We start from the raw sequence: 17,432 nt of genomic DNA, 5'->3' as shown, positions 1-17,432 counted from the left end.
TTACGGGCATGAGGTAAAAGGGCCGCCTCTAGAAATAAAACGGCGTCTTTGGTCAGAGATCACTGGAGCAACTTAACACGTCTTGAAAAATGCTGTCTCTCCATTACCGGTTAGTTCCATGCACACGACCTGAGCGACACACTGGAACTTGGTCCATTATTTCTGAGCGGGGCAGGTACAACACGGCTCCAGGCCTTCCTCTGTTGGCCCCAAAGTCGGCCATGACCAGCATCTCCAGCTCTGCTCTTGCCGATGCCCCACCCCAGGATCTGCCTTCTGTACTGGAGAAGCCGGAGCAGTTATTTAAAGCGGACGTGCCAGGCGATGGGCAATAGCATTTGTTCCTGTTAGCCCTTGCTGGAGCAGCCGTGGAGAAGTACGGTGGTGACAGACGGGTCAGAAACCAGAACTCGGCTCTACGCAGCCAGTACATGTTCGTTCAACCCAAACATCTGAGGAATAGTCTCAGGTTGCCCCCATACTGTTTACAAGACACTACTCCTTATACACCTTCTGTTTAATATACGAAGAAAAAACATAAAAAATGGGGACAAAGACTGCAAGGTCTGAATGATTAAGAAGGCTACATTACAAATACTGGAATCTTTGGTGCTAAATACATATACAAATTTTATGATGTATAAAATATATACAAATCCTGTAAATAGCCTGTTTATTTTTTTATAGAAAGTCACAACAGAAAATGATTAGTATGTAACTATGTAAGAACATTTACATCCGATAATCAACAAGTTCTTCAAATTTGTATTTTAAAAATAATTTGAGTGTTAATTGTAGGAGGGCCTTGATGGCAGCATTTTGTGAACAGTTCACGTTTAAAACAAGCTCAAGACACGGCTTGCGGGCAGTGCTCTTTTTAGACGTAAGCGTTTTTATCAAACTGTTTTGAAGGGTTTGTGGTTTTAAAATCTTCTCCACCGTGATACTTTGTCCGAGAAGACATGATAGATGTGGCCCCATTGTATGTGTATCCCATTCTGCAAGGCAAAACACAGTTTGGTAGATTGTCTTTTACACGTAGGTCAAACAAAAATGGGAAGAAACCATTTTGCCCCTATTTCTGTCACAGCTAAGTTTGTCTTTCCCTGATTACTTTTAGCTTTCTTCCCTTCTCTCTCTTCCCAAGAAATATTTCAATGTCATTTCTGAACAGCTGGTGTGACCAAGAGAATCTGCAGAAGAAACTCATGGCTTCTTAATTTGTTCAGTTAACTCTCCTTCAAAACTTATTTAAGGACTTCCCTGGTGGCGCTAGTGGTTAAGAATCCGCCTGCCAATGCAGGGGACACGGGTTCGAGCCCTGGTCCGGGAAAATCCCACGTGCCGCGGAGCAACTGAGCCCACGCGCCACAGCTACTGAGCCTGCGCTCTAGAGCCCGCGAGCCACAACTACTGAGCCCACGTGCTACAACTACTGAAGCCCACGCGCCTAGAGCCTGTGCTCCACAACAAGAGAAGCCACCGCAATGAGAAGCCTGCGCACCGCAACGAAGAGTAGCCCCCGCTTGCCGCAACTAAAGAAAGCCCACGCACAGCAACGAAGACCCAACACAGCCAAATAATAAATAAATAAATAAATCTATAAAAAAAGAAAAATACTTATTTAAAACTCATCTTCCTGGAACCTAGGAGACTGTGGTGACCTTAATCAGCAATTTCTGCCTATGTGAAAATTATGATGAGGCCAAAGTGAAGAATATACCCCCAAAGTTAGACCCAGATTTCTACTTACATCAATAGCTTTGGAATGTAAGAATGGTAAGCTCTGGGTTTTTTTTAATGAACTATAATTATATTTATTCTATTCAATATAATATTTCCTATATTAAATGTCATATTTACTATATATTCCTAACCTTTCCCAATTCTGGGTTTTTGAAGTTTCTAAGAATCATATTAACTATCTATAATTTGTCCCACATGTAACAATTTAGAATAGTACTGTACTTTTTAACAGGTCATTTTTGTCTCTTTTTCATACCTGGGTGCTTTGTTGTTGTCAGATATTGAAAAGCAAAATATGACACCACCAATTATGCAGAGTGAGGCTCCTGCCCATCCAATAAACAGAGCAGCTCCTAATTCATACCTGTGAAGAAGTATCACACAAGTATAAAAGCTTACTTATTTGGGGAGTAAACAGCGTTTAACACTACTAGCCAACACTTATTAAATGCTCAAAATACATTTTTGCTATTGGAGCTTGTACAGGAAGTAATAACATCTGTATGTGTATAATGCTTTAAACTTTTCTCAAAGCGTTTTTATAGCCATCACTTGACTATATCTTCCCAACATCCCGAAAGGAAGATGAAAGCATCCCTGTGGGCAAAGCAGGAGCAGTCAACTCAAGCTGGGGCCTCCTGGCCTATCAGCATCTTTCCTCTGGGCTCTGCCTGAAGCTCACAAAGGTTTCCATCTATTTATTCTGTCACGCGGGCTAAACCGTTAAGGCAGACTCCAGTTAGAAAAGGGAAAGTTGCCTTTGCTTTCATTTTAGTTCAACTCAGTGTTTATCAAGCACCTGCTGTGTGCAGTCATGTGCAAGGTACTGAAGGGTGGCAGAACATGCCACCCCAAATATGCCACTTTGGCAACAAGGATTATTTTGAGCTGAAAGCAACTGAGAAGAAACAGATACGGGGGAAAGCTCTCTGCCTTCCGCCCATTTGCCTAAAAGCAGGACATAAATTTGTAAAGCTGTTCCCTACCCGCTCTCTGCCAGGAAGGACCGAAGTTAATTCCCAGAGACACTGTACACGCTGCTCGGCCCACAAATGGCACCAGAGTAATCTATGTAACAAACTTCACTAACTCTCATCTTCCATTAGTTCCCTCATCACATGCCTTCCCATAATTTGTGCCTCTAGAAGCTCAAAGTCCTTTTCCTTTGTCTTGCCACTTCTCTACAAATGTATTGTTCTTTTGTTAAGATGCTATAAAAGCTCAAGTTCTAGCCACCCCTTTGAGTTACGCATCACTGGGTACTCCCATGTGTATGTGTGATGCACATGTTAATGAACTCTGGTTTTCTCTTATTAATCTACCTTTTTTTCAGTCTAATTTACAGGGTCCAAGCAGAGAATCTAGGAGAGTAGAGGAAAAAGTCGTTTTTCTTCTTCTACAGTGTCAATGAAAGGTCAGTGATAGGTACGCCCTCATCTTGCTTATCACTACGATCTAGTGAGAGAGGAATAAAAAATAACTATAATTTAGTGACAGATTGCTGTGAAGCATCTCCTAGATGGCAGGCCATAGTACTCCGCTCATGACTAGAACAGATGCAAAGACCTCTCCCCTGCCTTGGAGAGGTCACCATACAAATGTACAAATATCGCTACTGAGAACAACAAAGGAAATCACAGCTGAGGGCTGGAGGAAATCCTTTTAGGGGAGGAATATATATACATTATATATACATATATGTTTTGGAGAAACATATATATAGAGATCTATATATAGATATGATATATATATGTTTCAGAGAAACAAATAAGGAATGAGGAAAGTATACCAAATCTCGGGCTGTAGTGTTCTCATGTCTGCCTATCCTTTTCCTGAAGAATAGGGATTTTTTTACTTTTTTTTTTTAAATAAAGAAGTGATTCTCAAACTCTTTGAGCCCACAGACCTCCATCACAAGGCAAAAACTGACGGACGACATTCCCTACCTAATGGTGCTTTTCAGTGTCAAATGAAGTCAGAGTGGGAAGGGTCTGTTTTGATCACACAGAATCCACAGAGGGGCTGAGAACGGAAAGGAAGAGGTGAGAGTAAGAGGGGAAAGTCAGGGCCAAGGTCAGCCTGTCCCCCTGAGCTAAGTGCAGGGCCAGGGCCAGGCTTAGGAGGACAGCAGCTGGCGTGAGTGACCTGTGCCTGTCCTGAGCTTTGCCTCATCCTCTCCTACATGCTGTGGTGCTATGTCTGAACTCCCGTCTGGGCAGGGGCAGGCAGCAGTGGTGGTGTGACAGTGTGGCCCTGGCCGCCAGCCAGCAGGAGCAGGAAGCAACATTTACACAAGATGAGGGCCTTGTGGTCCACGTGCCCATTTCCAGATCCGGCGTTTGAGGTATTTCACAGCCTCCATTTGCAACGGGGAATGGGTAACGTACACAGTACACTCTGCCTTGTGATCCCTTCTTTTCTCACTCTTGTGTTGCCTTCCCTGGGAAATCAAATGGAGAGCTAAAGGAAGGAACAGCTGTGAGCACCTCATCCTGCCCTGGAGCACTGAGTAGGCTCTGGGAACCGAGAAACTTCTTGAACTGTTCCAATCAGACACAGTAGCAGAAACAGAAGGTTGATGTAAGTGGGGAAAAACCCCTTCGGTCTGCAGAAAAACCAGCTCAAAAGAGGACTGAAGAGTGAAGGGAACAGGTGAAAACAAAAGAGCTGGCCAGATCAAGTGTTAAACTGGTAGTTTTATAAAAGATACCTTCATTAAATATCATGTTACACATCTAAAAAGGATATACTGGATTTCCACAATCAGCCCTTCTTGTATGAAGTTTGGATGAGATTACACAAATAAAACGAGCAGAGGGGCTGCCAAGGTGTAGGTGCCTGTCACTGGACCTCTTTAAACATCTGCAATTCCTACAGCAAGCTGGCATCAAGTCCGTCTGCTGTCATCCTTTTACTGCAGAGACAATTAAAGGATGAGCATAGTGAAAATTTCTACTTGGAGGACATGAGTATAGGATTACAATTTAATGATACTTTCTATTTTTCTTTATTTTTCCCCCTAGAGCTTAGGCTGTTTTCTCTCCTGAAACTATGCATTAGTATTTAACTCTCAATATAAATACTCCTGGAAGAAAGAGTCTGAGATTTTTTCCAAAATATTTAGCTTTCTAAAATAGGATGCCAGTGCCAGGCCTCATGGTTAAAAATAAGTCTCTAATTATTAATAGTAGTCCATTACGGGTTAGGGTGGTAGAAATCAAACCACAGCTCGGCACTATCAATTCATTTAAAAAGAGCAGGGACTTCCCTGGTGGTCCAGTGGTTGAGAATCCAGGCTCCCAATGCAGGGGGCCCGGGTTTGATCCCTGGTTAGGGAACTAGATCCCACATGCCACAGCGAAGATCCTGCACACCGCAACAAAGATCCAGCATGCCGCAACTAAGACCCGGAGCAGCCAAATAAATAAAGAAATATTAAAAAATAAAAATAAGGGGCTTCCCTGGTGGCGCAGCGGTTGAGAATCTGCCTGCTAATGCAGGGGACACGGGTTCGAGCCCTGGTCTGGGAAGATCCCACATGCCGCGGAGCAGCTGGGCCCGTGAGCCACAACTACTGAGCCTGCGCGTCCGGAGCCTGTGCTCCGCAACAAGAGAGGCCGCGATGGTGAGAGGCCCGCGCACCGCGATGAAGAGTGGCCCCCGCTCGCCGCAACTAGAGAAAGCCCTCGCACAGAAACGAAGACTCAACACAGTCATAAATAAATAAATAAATAAAAGAACGTGAATTTCTAAAAAAAAAAATAAATAAATAAAAATAAATAAATAAATAAAAATAAAATAAAAAGAGCATACAAATGTGTAGAAATCAGAGGATAAATTACCCAAGCAGTTCAAATGTTGGAAACTGTGTCTTTATATTCATTTAAGCATCTTGAAACTTTCTGAGGGGATTTAAGAATCATGAGTTTGGCTTGTATCAAAAACTGGTTCACTTATCCCTGTTTTTAAATATATTTTTAGATTTTCTTGAGGTCACCAAATATAGACTCTATTCCAAGGAGAATGTCATTTCCTTTTGCACTTCTTATGAATTCTGTCAGAGACAAACATCTAATAAACAGAACCATTTTAGAGCTGAAGTCTTTAAGAGATTCCACGTCTATACCAATAATTTTTAACAATTTGGATGTGAGGGCTTTTGTGACTTGGTTCTCTCTTACAGAGACTTTTTCTTCTTCATTCTGTTGAAAGACACGTATAGCAGACTTATTCAACAGTGACTTGAATTCACACCCATCAGTGTACGTGATCTGGCAAAAATGGCCTTGTATTATTGAAAGACAGGATTGAAGGTGAGCCATGTAACATCCACTCGTTTGTTCCGGGCCACACCTCCTTTAACATTTATCAGGAAACTCTGTCTCTGCCTGGAAATCTTTCTTCATTTTTGGTAACAGGAAGAAGCTGACTTCAGTACCTCAGATGATTAGCCAGATTTCAGATGATCTGTTGCAGGTCTGTCTTTTGTTAACAATATCCTCCTGGCCCTAGACCAGCTTTCCCACTGGGAGAGCGGCCTCTTTATTGAGCTGTTACAATCGCCAAAGTTTCTTCGTTATTCTGAAAGGCTATCAATTTGCTTAGCACCAGACAGATCCAGGACCGTCAGGCTAGGGACATAACTTCGTTTTACAGATCAGAACACTGCTTTTGGAATCTCTCTCAGACATTCTGCTCGATGGGCAGGACTCATCAAAGCTGCCTTATTACCTTAAATCATGTATATAATCGAATGTGAATCTAGTAAACAAGTAATAGGGAAAATTTTCTCTTCTATACAGAGAAAGTAAAACACAGATTGATCACTTATGATTTTCCCAAAAAAAGAACCATAAAGATCTAAGGCATTAAAATGTACCCTGAATTACTAGATGAAATTAATTCTTATTCACCTGGCTGTACCTGGGGCTCCCAGCTACTGCTCACATCTTCATCTCCTGTTGAGAGAGCCTGAGCTAGAACCACACCTGGCCTAAATTCTGATGCATTTCATACTTCGCCTCCTATTTCAGCCTTGTAACCTGCACAGTAATCCTGGGGGAACGGATTGAGGGACACCTCTTATTTTCACCTACTCCCTCTGTCTTTCTTGCACCCAAACCCCTGTTGTGACTTGAATTTTCCATGCACGGGGAGCTGGTGTAGCCTACCCTGGCCACCAGCACAGAAGTGACAGGCCAGGCATTGTGCGAACCATGTGTTTCAGGATGGATGAGAGAACACAGCTATGTTCTCAAGGATCTTACAGTCTAGTGGGGATGGTCAGACACTAAGCAAATAATTATAGTAAACTGTGATGAAACTTAACAAGAGAAGCGGAAGAGAATGTTTTCGTAAAGTAAACATTACCTGTTCTCCCAAATCCGCATAGATGTGATTCAAGTAACAGTCCGCCACAACAATGGCTACTATTACTGTCAGCTCACTGTACTAGGATTTTGTTTTGTGTGCTAAGCTGTTTTGGCATGTATTATCATATTTGATCTTCATTACAATCCTGAGAGACAGGTCTTCCTACGGTCATTCTACAAATGAAAAAACTGAAGCTGAGGGAGATTAAATTACTTTCCTCCCCATACCTCAGCTAAGCAAATAGTAGAACCAGGATTTAAAACCCATAACTGTGATCCCAGTCGCCGAGCTCTGAACCATCACTCTTTCTCCCTTTTGTGTACACCTCAGCTAAGTAAAGGATGGGATCAATGTGAAAAAACACAATCCGTACAATGTGTTTTCAGTTGTCATTTCAGAAAGATGTGTTTTCTCTCTCTCTGGCTCATTGCATTCTCAGTGGCTCTAGGGTATGGAATTTTTTCAGAATTCCCTCAGGCTGTCTTTTCACCCAGCACAAAAAGAGGTGAGCGTAATCATTAAAATCAGGGCTTGTTGGACTTGAAAAAAGAAAATGCAGCTCCTCCGAACACAAAACAAAAACTGTTTAACAAATGAAAAAATCCTCATCCTTTTAAGATACCCAGAGAAAAGTGAGCTTGCTGAAGGTCACGGAGCTAGGAGCCAAGTCTTTTGACATCAAGGATAGTCTTTTTTCAAACATACTGCCCTACTCCTCATTTTAATCAAGGGTGGTAGCAGCCAAAACATTCCAGTTACCTTAAAACAACTAAATATGTTAAAAAAAAGTTTAAAGTTTAGGAAGCACGCCCATATATGATCAATGTTAACATTTTAAAATTGAATTCCATTGGTCTACCAATCTTTTAAAGATTACCATCAAAAAGAAACTTTCCTCAACTCATAGGCTTATATAATCCAAGGTCTATATAACTGCATGGATGGATTTTATGTAAACAAGCATTCTACAGGCATTATCTACAAACATGCATTTCCCCCAAATACTCCACATTCTTTTGGGGCCCCAGGCACCGGAAGCAGGCTGCTTGGTGCCCACCGACCCGTGTATCTCCCGAGGCTGCTGCAGTCTCTCCTCTCCTTATGCAATTCACATCAGTTAACAGTTTGCTCAACCGTCTGGAAGATGCCACAAGATTTCCTACCCAAAGCTTCCTACAGGGCTAGGAAATAGCGGCAGGTGCCTCGCAAAGGGTGGCTAGAGTAGAATGGGATAATTTAAATAATAAGCACCTACTTGCATATGGAGCCTTCACAGAGAATTCTCAAATTTAGGAAACGCTTTAAAATAAAGACTGATTTGTGTGTGTGTGTCAATTCTAAATTGCTTTTCAATGTTCGTAACAGGCACGCATTCTTTTCTCTGGTTTATCGTTTATAACAGACATGCGTGCATTACCTTTCCGTGTGTTATGAGTTATCGTTAGGGTAGTTCAGAATTCTATAGACTGTATGTTAAGAACAGGTAATCACCTACCATGTGCCACCGTTGGGGGTGCTATCTATATGTTACTTTCTTTAATCCCCCTAACATTCAGAAGCAGGAGGTGCTATCCCCATTACCCAGAGGAAGCAACTGCATCTTCCCTAAGATCACAGAGGAGCAAGGGCCAGGGCAAGGAGCTGAGCAGAGAGTGAACTCGAAAACCTGCCTCTTAACCTCTTTGCCTCCTTCCCTCTCTAACCGCGTGTAAAGTGCACAGTGAGTGTCTTTACAGGAGTTCTGATTCTTGCCGATTACTCATGGAAATTTTATAAGCCATCCACAGTATAACTTAATATAATATTAGTCAAAGTAAATTATAACTTAAAAGGACCACCTCCTGTCCCCAAAATTACACAGTTCAATTCAAAAACAAATCTGTCACTGATCAACGTCCATGCCATTGCTCTCCATTCGTGTGGATAACTGGGGGTTTACTGGGCCTTGATTTTAAGTGGGAAACCATGTGCTGAGTCACAACACTCAAAGTAGGCACAGTAACATGTTCTCACGCAAACTTTTAAGTCTGAATAAACTGACACTGCAGAGGGGGGCTGTGCTCCAAGAGGGGAAATTCCTAAAACAACCAGGGCTGTCCTGTGACACCTGGGGCCATGACCAGCAAGAGTCTGTGGGTGTGAAGGTGGGTGTGCACATCTGTTTGTGTTGAAGGAAGAAAACACAGATGGATTTGCAGCAAAAAAGCATGGGTCAATTAAAAGCAGACCCTACATGATCTTCCGCATCCTCAGCAGACTGCCTGAAAACAGTTTAGAATCGAACCTGGAGCTGGGAAGATGAACATAGAATGAGTTCTCATGAGAAGGGTCTCAGGAGTATCTATCCATTTGACAGTTTCAAATTGCTGCGTATCTCTAACTCAGAGCTGTGATGGAGATGATCAGAAATAAAGAGAAGGAATTACACAAGCCTTGTTTCTTTTAAATGGGTTCATGCTAGGTCCCTTACCTGCCTTCCACTTGAGAGTCAAGTGCCTTACAACAATTATCCTTTCCACTAGGCCTCCAAAATTTCAATATACATTTCTCTGTGGCCACCCTTAATACAGCATATAAGATAATGACCTGCTACATTAATATCCTCTGCTTAAGGGTCAGTACCATTAAAATTAATTTACCAGCATTTACTGAGTGCTTACTATATGCTAGGCACATTCTAAATAGCTGAAATGTACTATCTCATTTCATCCTCACAATAACCTCATAGTTCTCATTCTTCCCGTTTTACAGATGAGGAACACAAGACACAGAAAGGAAAGTAATTTCTACCAGGTTACACTACTAATAAATGGCAGAGCTGGGGTTCCCTCCCAGGCAGTCCTGATCCAGGGTCCTCATTTTTAACCAGTGCGTAGGCTGCCTTCCTTCCCCATTCCTTTAACCAAATCTCCCCTAGCATACTCGGTCTTTCCGCTCTAGGAGAGATGCAGACAGACAGACAGTTGTACACCACTGCTGACTGACCATCCTTGCTGGAAATGTCACAGAGTAGGGACTAGCTACAAGAGATGCCCAAATCAGCAAGACGTGGTCTTCGCTTCGAGATGCTCCTGATCTGGTTTGGAAGATGGACTGATGAGCAAGTGCCACTGCCCAGCAGGATTATAATCGGAGCACAAAGGGCAAAGGGAGCACCGAGGTGGGCACGTTATGCAGAATGCAACTCCTGCAGGATATGCAGGGGTTCGCTGGGATGTGAAAAAGGGGAGGGAATGGGGTGGTGGTGCTAAAAGCTGAGTCACCAGAAAGCCTGGCAGACTGGAAGGAGTCGTGACTTCATATACTGGTCAGTGAAAACAAAACACAGTTGCCAAACACTTGATTTCCAAGTATATTTTTAAGTCCTGCCAGCGTTAACAAAAGCATCAGAGCAATTCTGATGATCTGAAGTGGCCAGTGCTACCACAGAACAAAGTGAAATCACAGAATAACACCTTCTTAATATTTAACAGTCAAATTCTGTTTTGTTCTTAACACTTGGCACTTCTATGGAATCCCTTATCTGAGAATCTATGAGCCTTTTACCAACATTAATTCATTCTCCAAATAACCTCATGATTGCAATAAGCTTAAGTACACAAACATCTATAATTCATTAAATTATAATAAGGACAGAAGAGAGAAGTTAAATATCTAGGCAAGGTCACCTAGTGAGATCGATATTCCTTTCAACTTCACCCAGGAAAATGTGTGTAACCTAGAAACGTCCTTCTTGAATTGTCCATTGTGCATCGAACTTGACAGATAACAAGAATGAGAGAATCTATGGGGAAGTAGACAGCTGTTTACTTCTCTAACTACTAAATAACCACAGTGATGAAAAGATTTTACCTAAGTAAAACTTAGATTCTAAAGTAGAAACTAACTGAATGAAGAGTGCTAGAGACAAATAACTCCATGGTTTTAAAAACTCTGAAAATACAACGGCTGGAGTATGATAGACCCAAATATGAATATCTGAGCCAAAACATTCATGATAAATCTCATTGACTAAAAGAGAATAAATCTAAGATCATGATGTCCTGTTTCCTCAATTAAGGAAATTGGTTCAGTGCCCCAACTTTGCATGATTTGAAAAGAAGTTTATTTATGCAGAACAACTCTTTAAGCCAATCAACTCTTCGGAACAGTCTATTTAAGAAAAAACAAAGCAAGACACTCAGAAGTTAGTGGTTTGGACAACAAAGCCATGGTGGGGATATGTAATTATATTTCAACACAATGACACGGTGAATCACGCTAAGGGGTGATTGTGACCATAAGCTTGCAAGAGGATAGATTTTTTTATGTGGTAGGTTTTGCTTTAATAAAAAGGAGGAAGTTGGTTTGAAACAGCCCAAAGGGAAGAGTTGAGAAATAGTTTTAAAGGCTTTGCAGGAGCCCATCCTGGAGCCATAAAACATAACCACAACTTGAATGAACGCAAGGAAGTAAAACAAAAGGAAAAAATGGAGAAATGGCAGAAACAACCACAGTCACGTGAAGCTCTTTAAAGATTGCAATTCTGTCAAATGATTGTAGGCAGGAAGAAAAATCTTCCCACATGAGTTGTGGGAAAGGAAGGGTTTCAGAAATAATTAGCCACTGAACACAAAACCTACTACTGTTTGCAGCGCTACTGCCACAATCTTTATGCCAACGATACACCAGAAGCCACTCGTTTTGTTCCCTCATCAATAAAGCACCTACAGAGTTCCCTGCACATAGTAGGAATGTGGTGGGAACTCTGTGGATGAGCTTAGTTGTGTGTTTCTAACTTAGGCAACCAAGGTGTGTCTTATATAGGGATGTCCAAGAAATCCACAAAGAAGATTCAATTTACATGTCAGAGAATCCTTAAGAAAAATAGCAACAAAACTAGGTTCTGAGGCCTGAACTGTTTTCCAGTGCATTTTGGGACAAGTATTTGCTCAGCAGAAATTTAAACTAGAGCATGTGGCAAGAAGGTGTTCCTCACTGCCTTTCCTAAGGGCCAGACACACGCATGCCTATGCCACAGCCAGGCCATCTAGGACCAGAGGGAGCCATGCTGCTGGAGAAAGATGAATTCATGACAAGGGTGGGAAGAGGAGGGTGAGCCCGCCTCCTAGCTCCATCCTCTCAGAGCCTTCCTCAGTCTGCTGAGATAACAGAAGGCTTTTCTGCTAATCCTGAAAGGACTAGTTCTACAGATCAGGATTTCACATACCGGGCACCGTGCTAGGCAAGTAAGAGATGAAATAGATGTTTTCTGACCTCAAGGAACTTACCCTCATGCAGATCCATGAAGACACCAAAGAAATAGTCAGAACCCCCCTAGAGTGGTGCCCTTATCCCAACTCTTCCAGGGCTGGCCCTGCCTTTGGCAGTGATTCTCCAACATATTCCTCTGTGTGTTCATGCACAAACTACATCAGAGGCACCGCTTACTAAATTCTAGCAAATGACAGCTAGGAAGCCCTATCCCCTAGAATACGCCAAAATCAAAATCTCACTTTAAAAATTATGATTTTTTTTTTCAAAGAATTCATTCTTTTTTTTTTAAAACTTTTTTTGGGGTTTATTTACTTACTTATTTATTTATTTATTTATTTATTTATTTATTTATTTATTTATGGCTGTGTTGGGTCTTCGTCTCTGTGCGAGGGCTTTCTCTAGTTGTGGCAAGCGGGGGCCACTCATTATCGCGGCCTCTCTTGTTGCGGAGCACAGGCTCCAGACGCGCAGGCTCCAGACGCGCAGGCTCAGTAATTGTGGCTCATGGGCCCAGTTTTTCCGCGGCATGTGGGATCTTCCCAGACCAGGGCTCGAACCCGTGTCCCCTGCATTGGCAGGCAGATTCTCAGCCACTGCGCCACCAGGGAAGCCCCCTATGATATTTTTTAAGACCTACGGAGGGACTTCCCTGGTGGCGCAGTGGGTAAGACTCCGTGCTGCCAATGCAGGGAACACGGGTTCGATCCCTGGTCAGGGAACTAGATCCCGCATGCTGCAACTAAGAGTTCGCATGCCACAACTAAGGAGCCCTGGAGCTGCAACTAAGGAGCCTGCCTGCCACAACTAAGACCCGGTGCAACCAAATAAATAAATAAATATTAAAAAAAAACAAAACACCTATGGAATCAGTCTACTTTGTGTTGATATCCAAATTGCAGCTTATTAATCTTCCTAATTTCCATCTTCTTCTCCTCCACTAGAGGCGTTGATAAAAGGAAAACAGATGACAGCAAGTTAGTCAACTGGTTGGTTTTTATAGAAGTTTTATTTAAATAAAGTTTGTGAATTCCTGTAGGTGTCACATGTCATCTTCATGCTTCTTTTCTACCATTGTGGGTAATTAGCATCTGATCATATTTAACAATTCTCAACAGACGTTGATAATTCCTTGTACATAAGTCATGGAGGGCCTTTCTTTGTGCCAGGCACTGCTGGGATAGAAATGTGAGTAAGTTCTGATCTCAAGGAGCTAAACATGTTCTCAATATGCAGGTTTCCTTTTTTTTTTTTTTTTTTTTTTTTTTTAATAAAGTCTGTATTTTTTGGTGTGAAGGACCTGTTATTTGCAAATATTACCAATTTGTAAGCCATGGTGTTTTTCATAATCCCTCACTCTTGTGTTTTTAATGACCTAAAGTAAATTGGCAAATTGTAGGTGTTATATTTTTAAGTCATTGCAGAAAAGAGCTAATAAAGACATCCATAAAGATAAGGTACATCTTAACTACTACACACAATTAAAAAGCAACCTTAATAATAGCTAACACAATACAGTTATTAATACAAGGTTTTTGCTCTTTTCTAATCAGTTCTAAGGGTACACATACACACTCTCTTAACTCTCACAGCAACTCTATGATTATCCTGATTTTTCAGATGAGAAAACAGAGAGAAAGAGAGAGAGTAGGCATAGACAGAAAGAGGGATGCTGGGAAGCTCACAGTGGGAATGGAATAGTTCAAAGTAGCACCAAGAATGTAGAAAAGAGGAAAACCTCTCACAGTCCATAATTACCGAACTGAGTTTAACGAAAATCTGAAAGAATAAGAAATTCCAGTGGTACTAAACTGAGTTAGGTGACTGAGCATATAGCAAGCACAGAACACAAAGGAAAGGTTTAAGTTACTGTGCATACAGATACAGATATTAACCTTGGCCTTGTGAGAAAAGATGAAAATGATTTTTAAGAGTCTGACAAAGACGTCATTAATGATTGTCAGGAAGATAGAACAGTGATGTACGAAAGATAATCCAGAAAAGTCGGCAATGTCGTTAATAAAATAAACTGTGAGAAATATGATTTTGTGGTATATTTATGATATCAAGCCCTGAAATAAAAATATCATTTAAGTATAATATTTAAATGAAAACTGATATTTCACTTAAATATCATTAAAATGGTTCTAATCTTCAGGAGAACAGTCTTAGTTTTCATCTCAATGTTTGGTGCCATGCACATCTGTGCAAATCTCATTATCAAAAATCAGGAGAAAGTTTACAAATCAGAACACATTTTCTAACATAGGTAGGGGAGTGAACATTATACTGGGGTCTGAAGCAGTCATTTTTGTTTTCCATTTAATAAAATTTCACAATAAACACTACTGCACAAAAGAAACTTCTTTGATGAAAAATATATATGGCATACTGTCACAAAAATTACAAAATAGTAGATAGAGTATTATATATCATGCATTTTAGAGTAAGTGTGCTAGAGTTTGGTTGCCTGGTTTGAATCATAGTTCAATCAGCCTATTAGCTTAGTCCAAGTTCCCTTGCACATATTACTTGAATTCTTTCCCCAATTTTAAAAAAGGGGGTACAGAGAGAACCTACCTCATAAGGATGTTGTAAGACTAAAATAATAAAATAATATTTGCAATGCTCTGCTTGGTACCTGGTAGGGACTCAACATGTGTTAGCTATTATTTTCATTATATTTCATTATATATACATTTACTATTTATGCATAAACTAAAGACAGTACTAGAAAAATCATTTCCTAAAGATTCCTAGATCCACCAGAAAAAAGTAATGATCAGCCATTTTAGTAATTACTCTTTTAAAATTCCATAACATTTGATCTGAAGACTGAAAGAGAACCCCCAGCCTGGGTGATAGCAGTACACATGAGGCTTTCTACAGAAGTCTGTGGGAATATTCTCACAGAAGACAAAATATTTGATCTATTATTATTTCTAATTTGGTATTCCTTGGGTTTTCCCAATGCAAAGAAACAAGCCTCGAGAAACTATAAAAAGCAACAGCCCATAGTTAAAAACCAACAACAACAAACAAACTGGTCTGTAAGTGCCAAACCATTCACCCGCAGCTGAGACCGGTCACATCTGGTGTCTGTGCCACTCTTACACCATTTTTTAAAGACCCTGCATCAGGTACAATTTCTTTACAAAGGTTTATTAGGTGGAACGTGTTAAGGCCGTGGTCAACAGAACAAATGTAAAAGGCTAACTAAAAATGAAAAATAGTATTTCATTCAATATCACTTAAACGTTTCTAATCTTCAGGATCACAGTCTCAGTTTTGATCTCAATGCCTGAGATGGAAGCTGGCCCAGAACATCTGGCAAATATCATTTTGGATGGACAACAATCGAGGCAAGCTCTTAATTTTCTGCTGTCATACTTTACCCTTCTTTCCTCCCCATCTTACACCTCTCTTGCACTTTTCCTCTACGTGACTTCAATTTTACGATGTACAGTAGATGACCTTTAGCATTCTAAATCCTATGCCTTGAGCTATTTAGAGACAAGACACTATGTAACACTAATGCAGTGATTCAATGCATCTTTTGCCAATGTAGCATATAAAACGTTTGCTCTTGAATAATGTCATCAAACATCATTTATCAGTATGTCTCACTTTCATAAGCCATGGAGGAAATTTATGTACCTTAATTTAGAAGATGATTTTATATCCATTTCCTGTGAGCCACAAGCATACAGACTTAAGAAGAGTACTTACTTTTGCTCCACGAAGAGGGGATCAAAGAACTCCGTTGTGATTTTGTTTGCATACAGGGAACACCCGGTCATTGAGCATAGCCCTGAAGAGCATCAGAAGGAAAGTGCTATGATTACTGGTGTTTCATTAACATCCTGAAGCACCTTGTCTGGAAGAAAGTTACTATTTACCTGACAGTATGAATACAATCCCAGCCAAACAAGCAATTTTAGCTTTGGCTTTATCTGAGCCTCCGACTTTGGTACATTTCATTCCAAACAGGGCAAATATGGAACCAAAAAAGCCCAGGCTGACGGCGGCAATCATAAGTCCTCTACATGCCTGGATATAACCTGCAATTAGAGTAGGTCATTTACATTAACATAAAACATGTGGTTGTCCAGGAAGAAACTCTCATTTTACATTGTCCTCATGAATGAGTGTTCTGCTTTCCGAAAAAATAACCATAATGGTTAAAACATATGTTAAGACAAGCAAGAAAGAAAAGCAAGTTAATCTGTATGGAGTGCCTGTTTTATGTCACACACTTTTCAGTTTGGCATACGCATGATCCTCAGGATATATCTCTGAGTGTTATTATTCCCATATTCACAGATGAAGAAATTGAGGCACACAAAAGTTACATAATGTGCCAGAGACGAGTTAGTAAGGGGTTGAAATGGATTCCATCCAGCTCTGACTACAAAACCCATGCAATACTGCCTTTCACCCTGGGAAACCTCATCTGCCACTATCTCAACCCTGTTACTCCTTTGCACATCAGACCTTTAAAATAGATGTTTTAATGGTTTTGACGTTGTAATCTTTATAATCGAGCAGAGCTCCCACAGAGTCACATCTTCTAATATTAGTCAAAGATTATAAATGAGATTGACTGGAATGTCATCATGAACCATGAGAAGTCTAAATCAAGATGTATTTTCATGACCTTTTAAAATTTTTCAAAAAAAAAAAAAATTTCAGAGCACACATAATAACATTGGGTTTAAATAAGCACTGGTTGGTTCCTAGAAGAATATTTTATAATTATGAAATTAACTGTTTGCATATAAATGGATGCTTTCAAAGTATCCTGAAAGCTTGTTCTGTTGGTTTGTTTGATCATTCCTCCTACACCATTCATTTTCTTAGTCACGTATTTTTATTTGCACAGCCAGGGTGATGGTAAACTTCAGCCTGGCTTTTGTCCAAACACTAACAAATTTTAAGTTAACAGGATTTAAACTGATACATTTTTACCACATGCCGTCATTTTCATTTCAGACTGAAACAGTGCCATATTTCAGTCTGAAATAATGATGGCACATACTGGTGTGTTCATTTGTTAAGCA

At 40.7% G+C, this 17,432-nt stretch overlaps 1 protein-coding gene across 2 annotated transcripts in view; it reads right to left on the bottom strand.

The window, feature by feature from the left end:
• Positions 1-651: 651 nt before the first annotated feature.
• CLDN10 (claudin 10) overlaps positions 652-17,432 on the bottom strand; it is a 107,157-nt gene continuing 90,376 nt past the window's right edge. Inside the window, exons 2-5 of one of the 2 annotated variants that reach the window (XM_068526324.1) lie at positions 16,272-16,433; positions 16,102-16,183; positions 2,003-2,110; positions 652-998 (exon numbers count right to left, since the gene is read on the bottom strand). In XM_068526324.1, coding sequence (XP_068382425.1) covers positions 878-998; positions 2,003-2,110; positions 16,102-16,183; positions 16,272-16,433 — 473 coding nt within the window. In that variant the 3' untranslated portion in view covers positions 652-877. The remainder of the gene's footprint in view (positions 999-2,002; positions 2,111-16,101; positions 16,184-16,271; positions 16,434-17,432) is intronic. The other variant, XM_068526325.1, reaches the window with a different exon arrangement.

The sequence above is a fragment of the Eschrichtius robustus genome, chromosome 18 (genome assembly GCF_028021215.1).
Source record: "Eschrichtius robustus isolate mEscRob2 chromosome 18, mEscRob2.pri, whole genome shotgun sequence".
Taxonomy (NCBI): Eukaryota; Metazoa; Chordata; class Mammalia; order Artiodactyla; family Eschrichtiidae; genus Eschrichtius; species Eschrichtius robustus.
The sequence above is the reverse complement of the archived record's forward strand: the minus strand, read 5'-3'. Positions and strand labels throughout refer to the sequence as shown.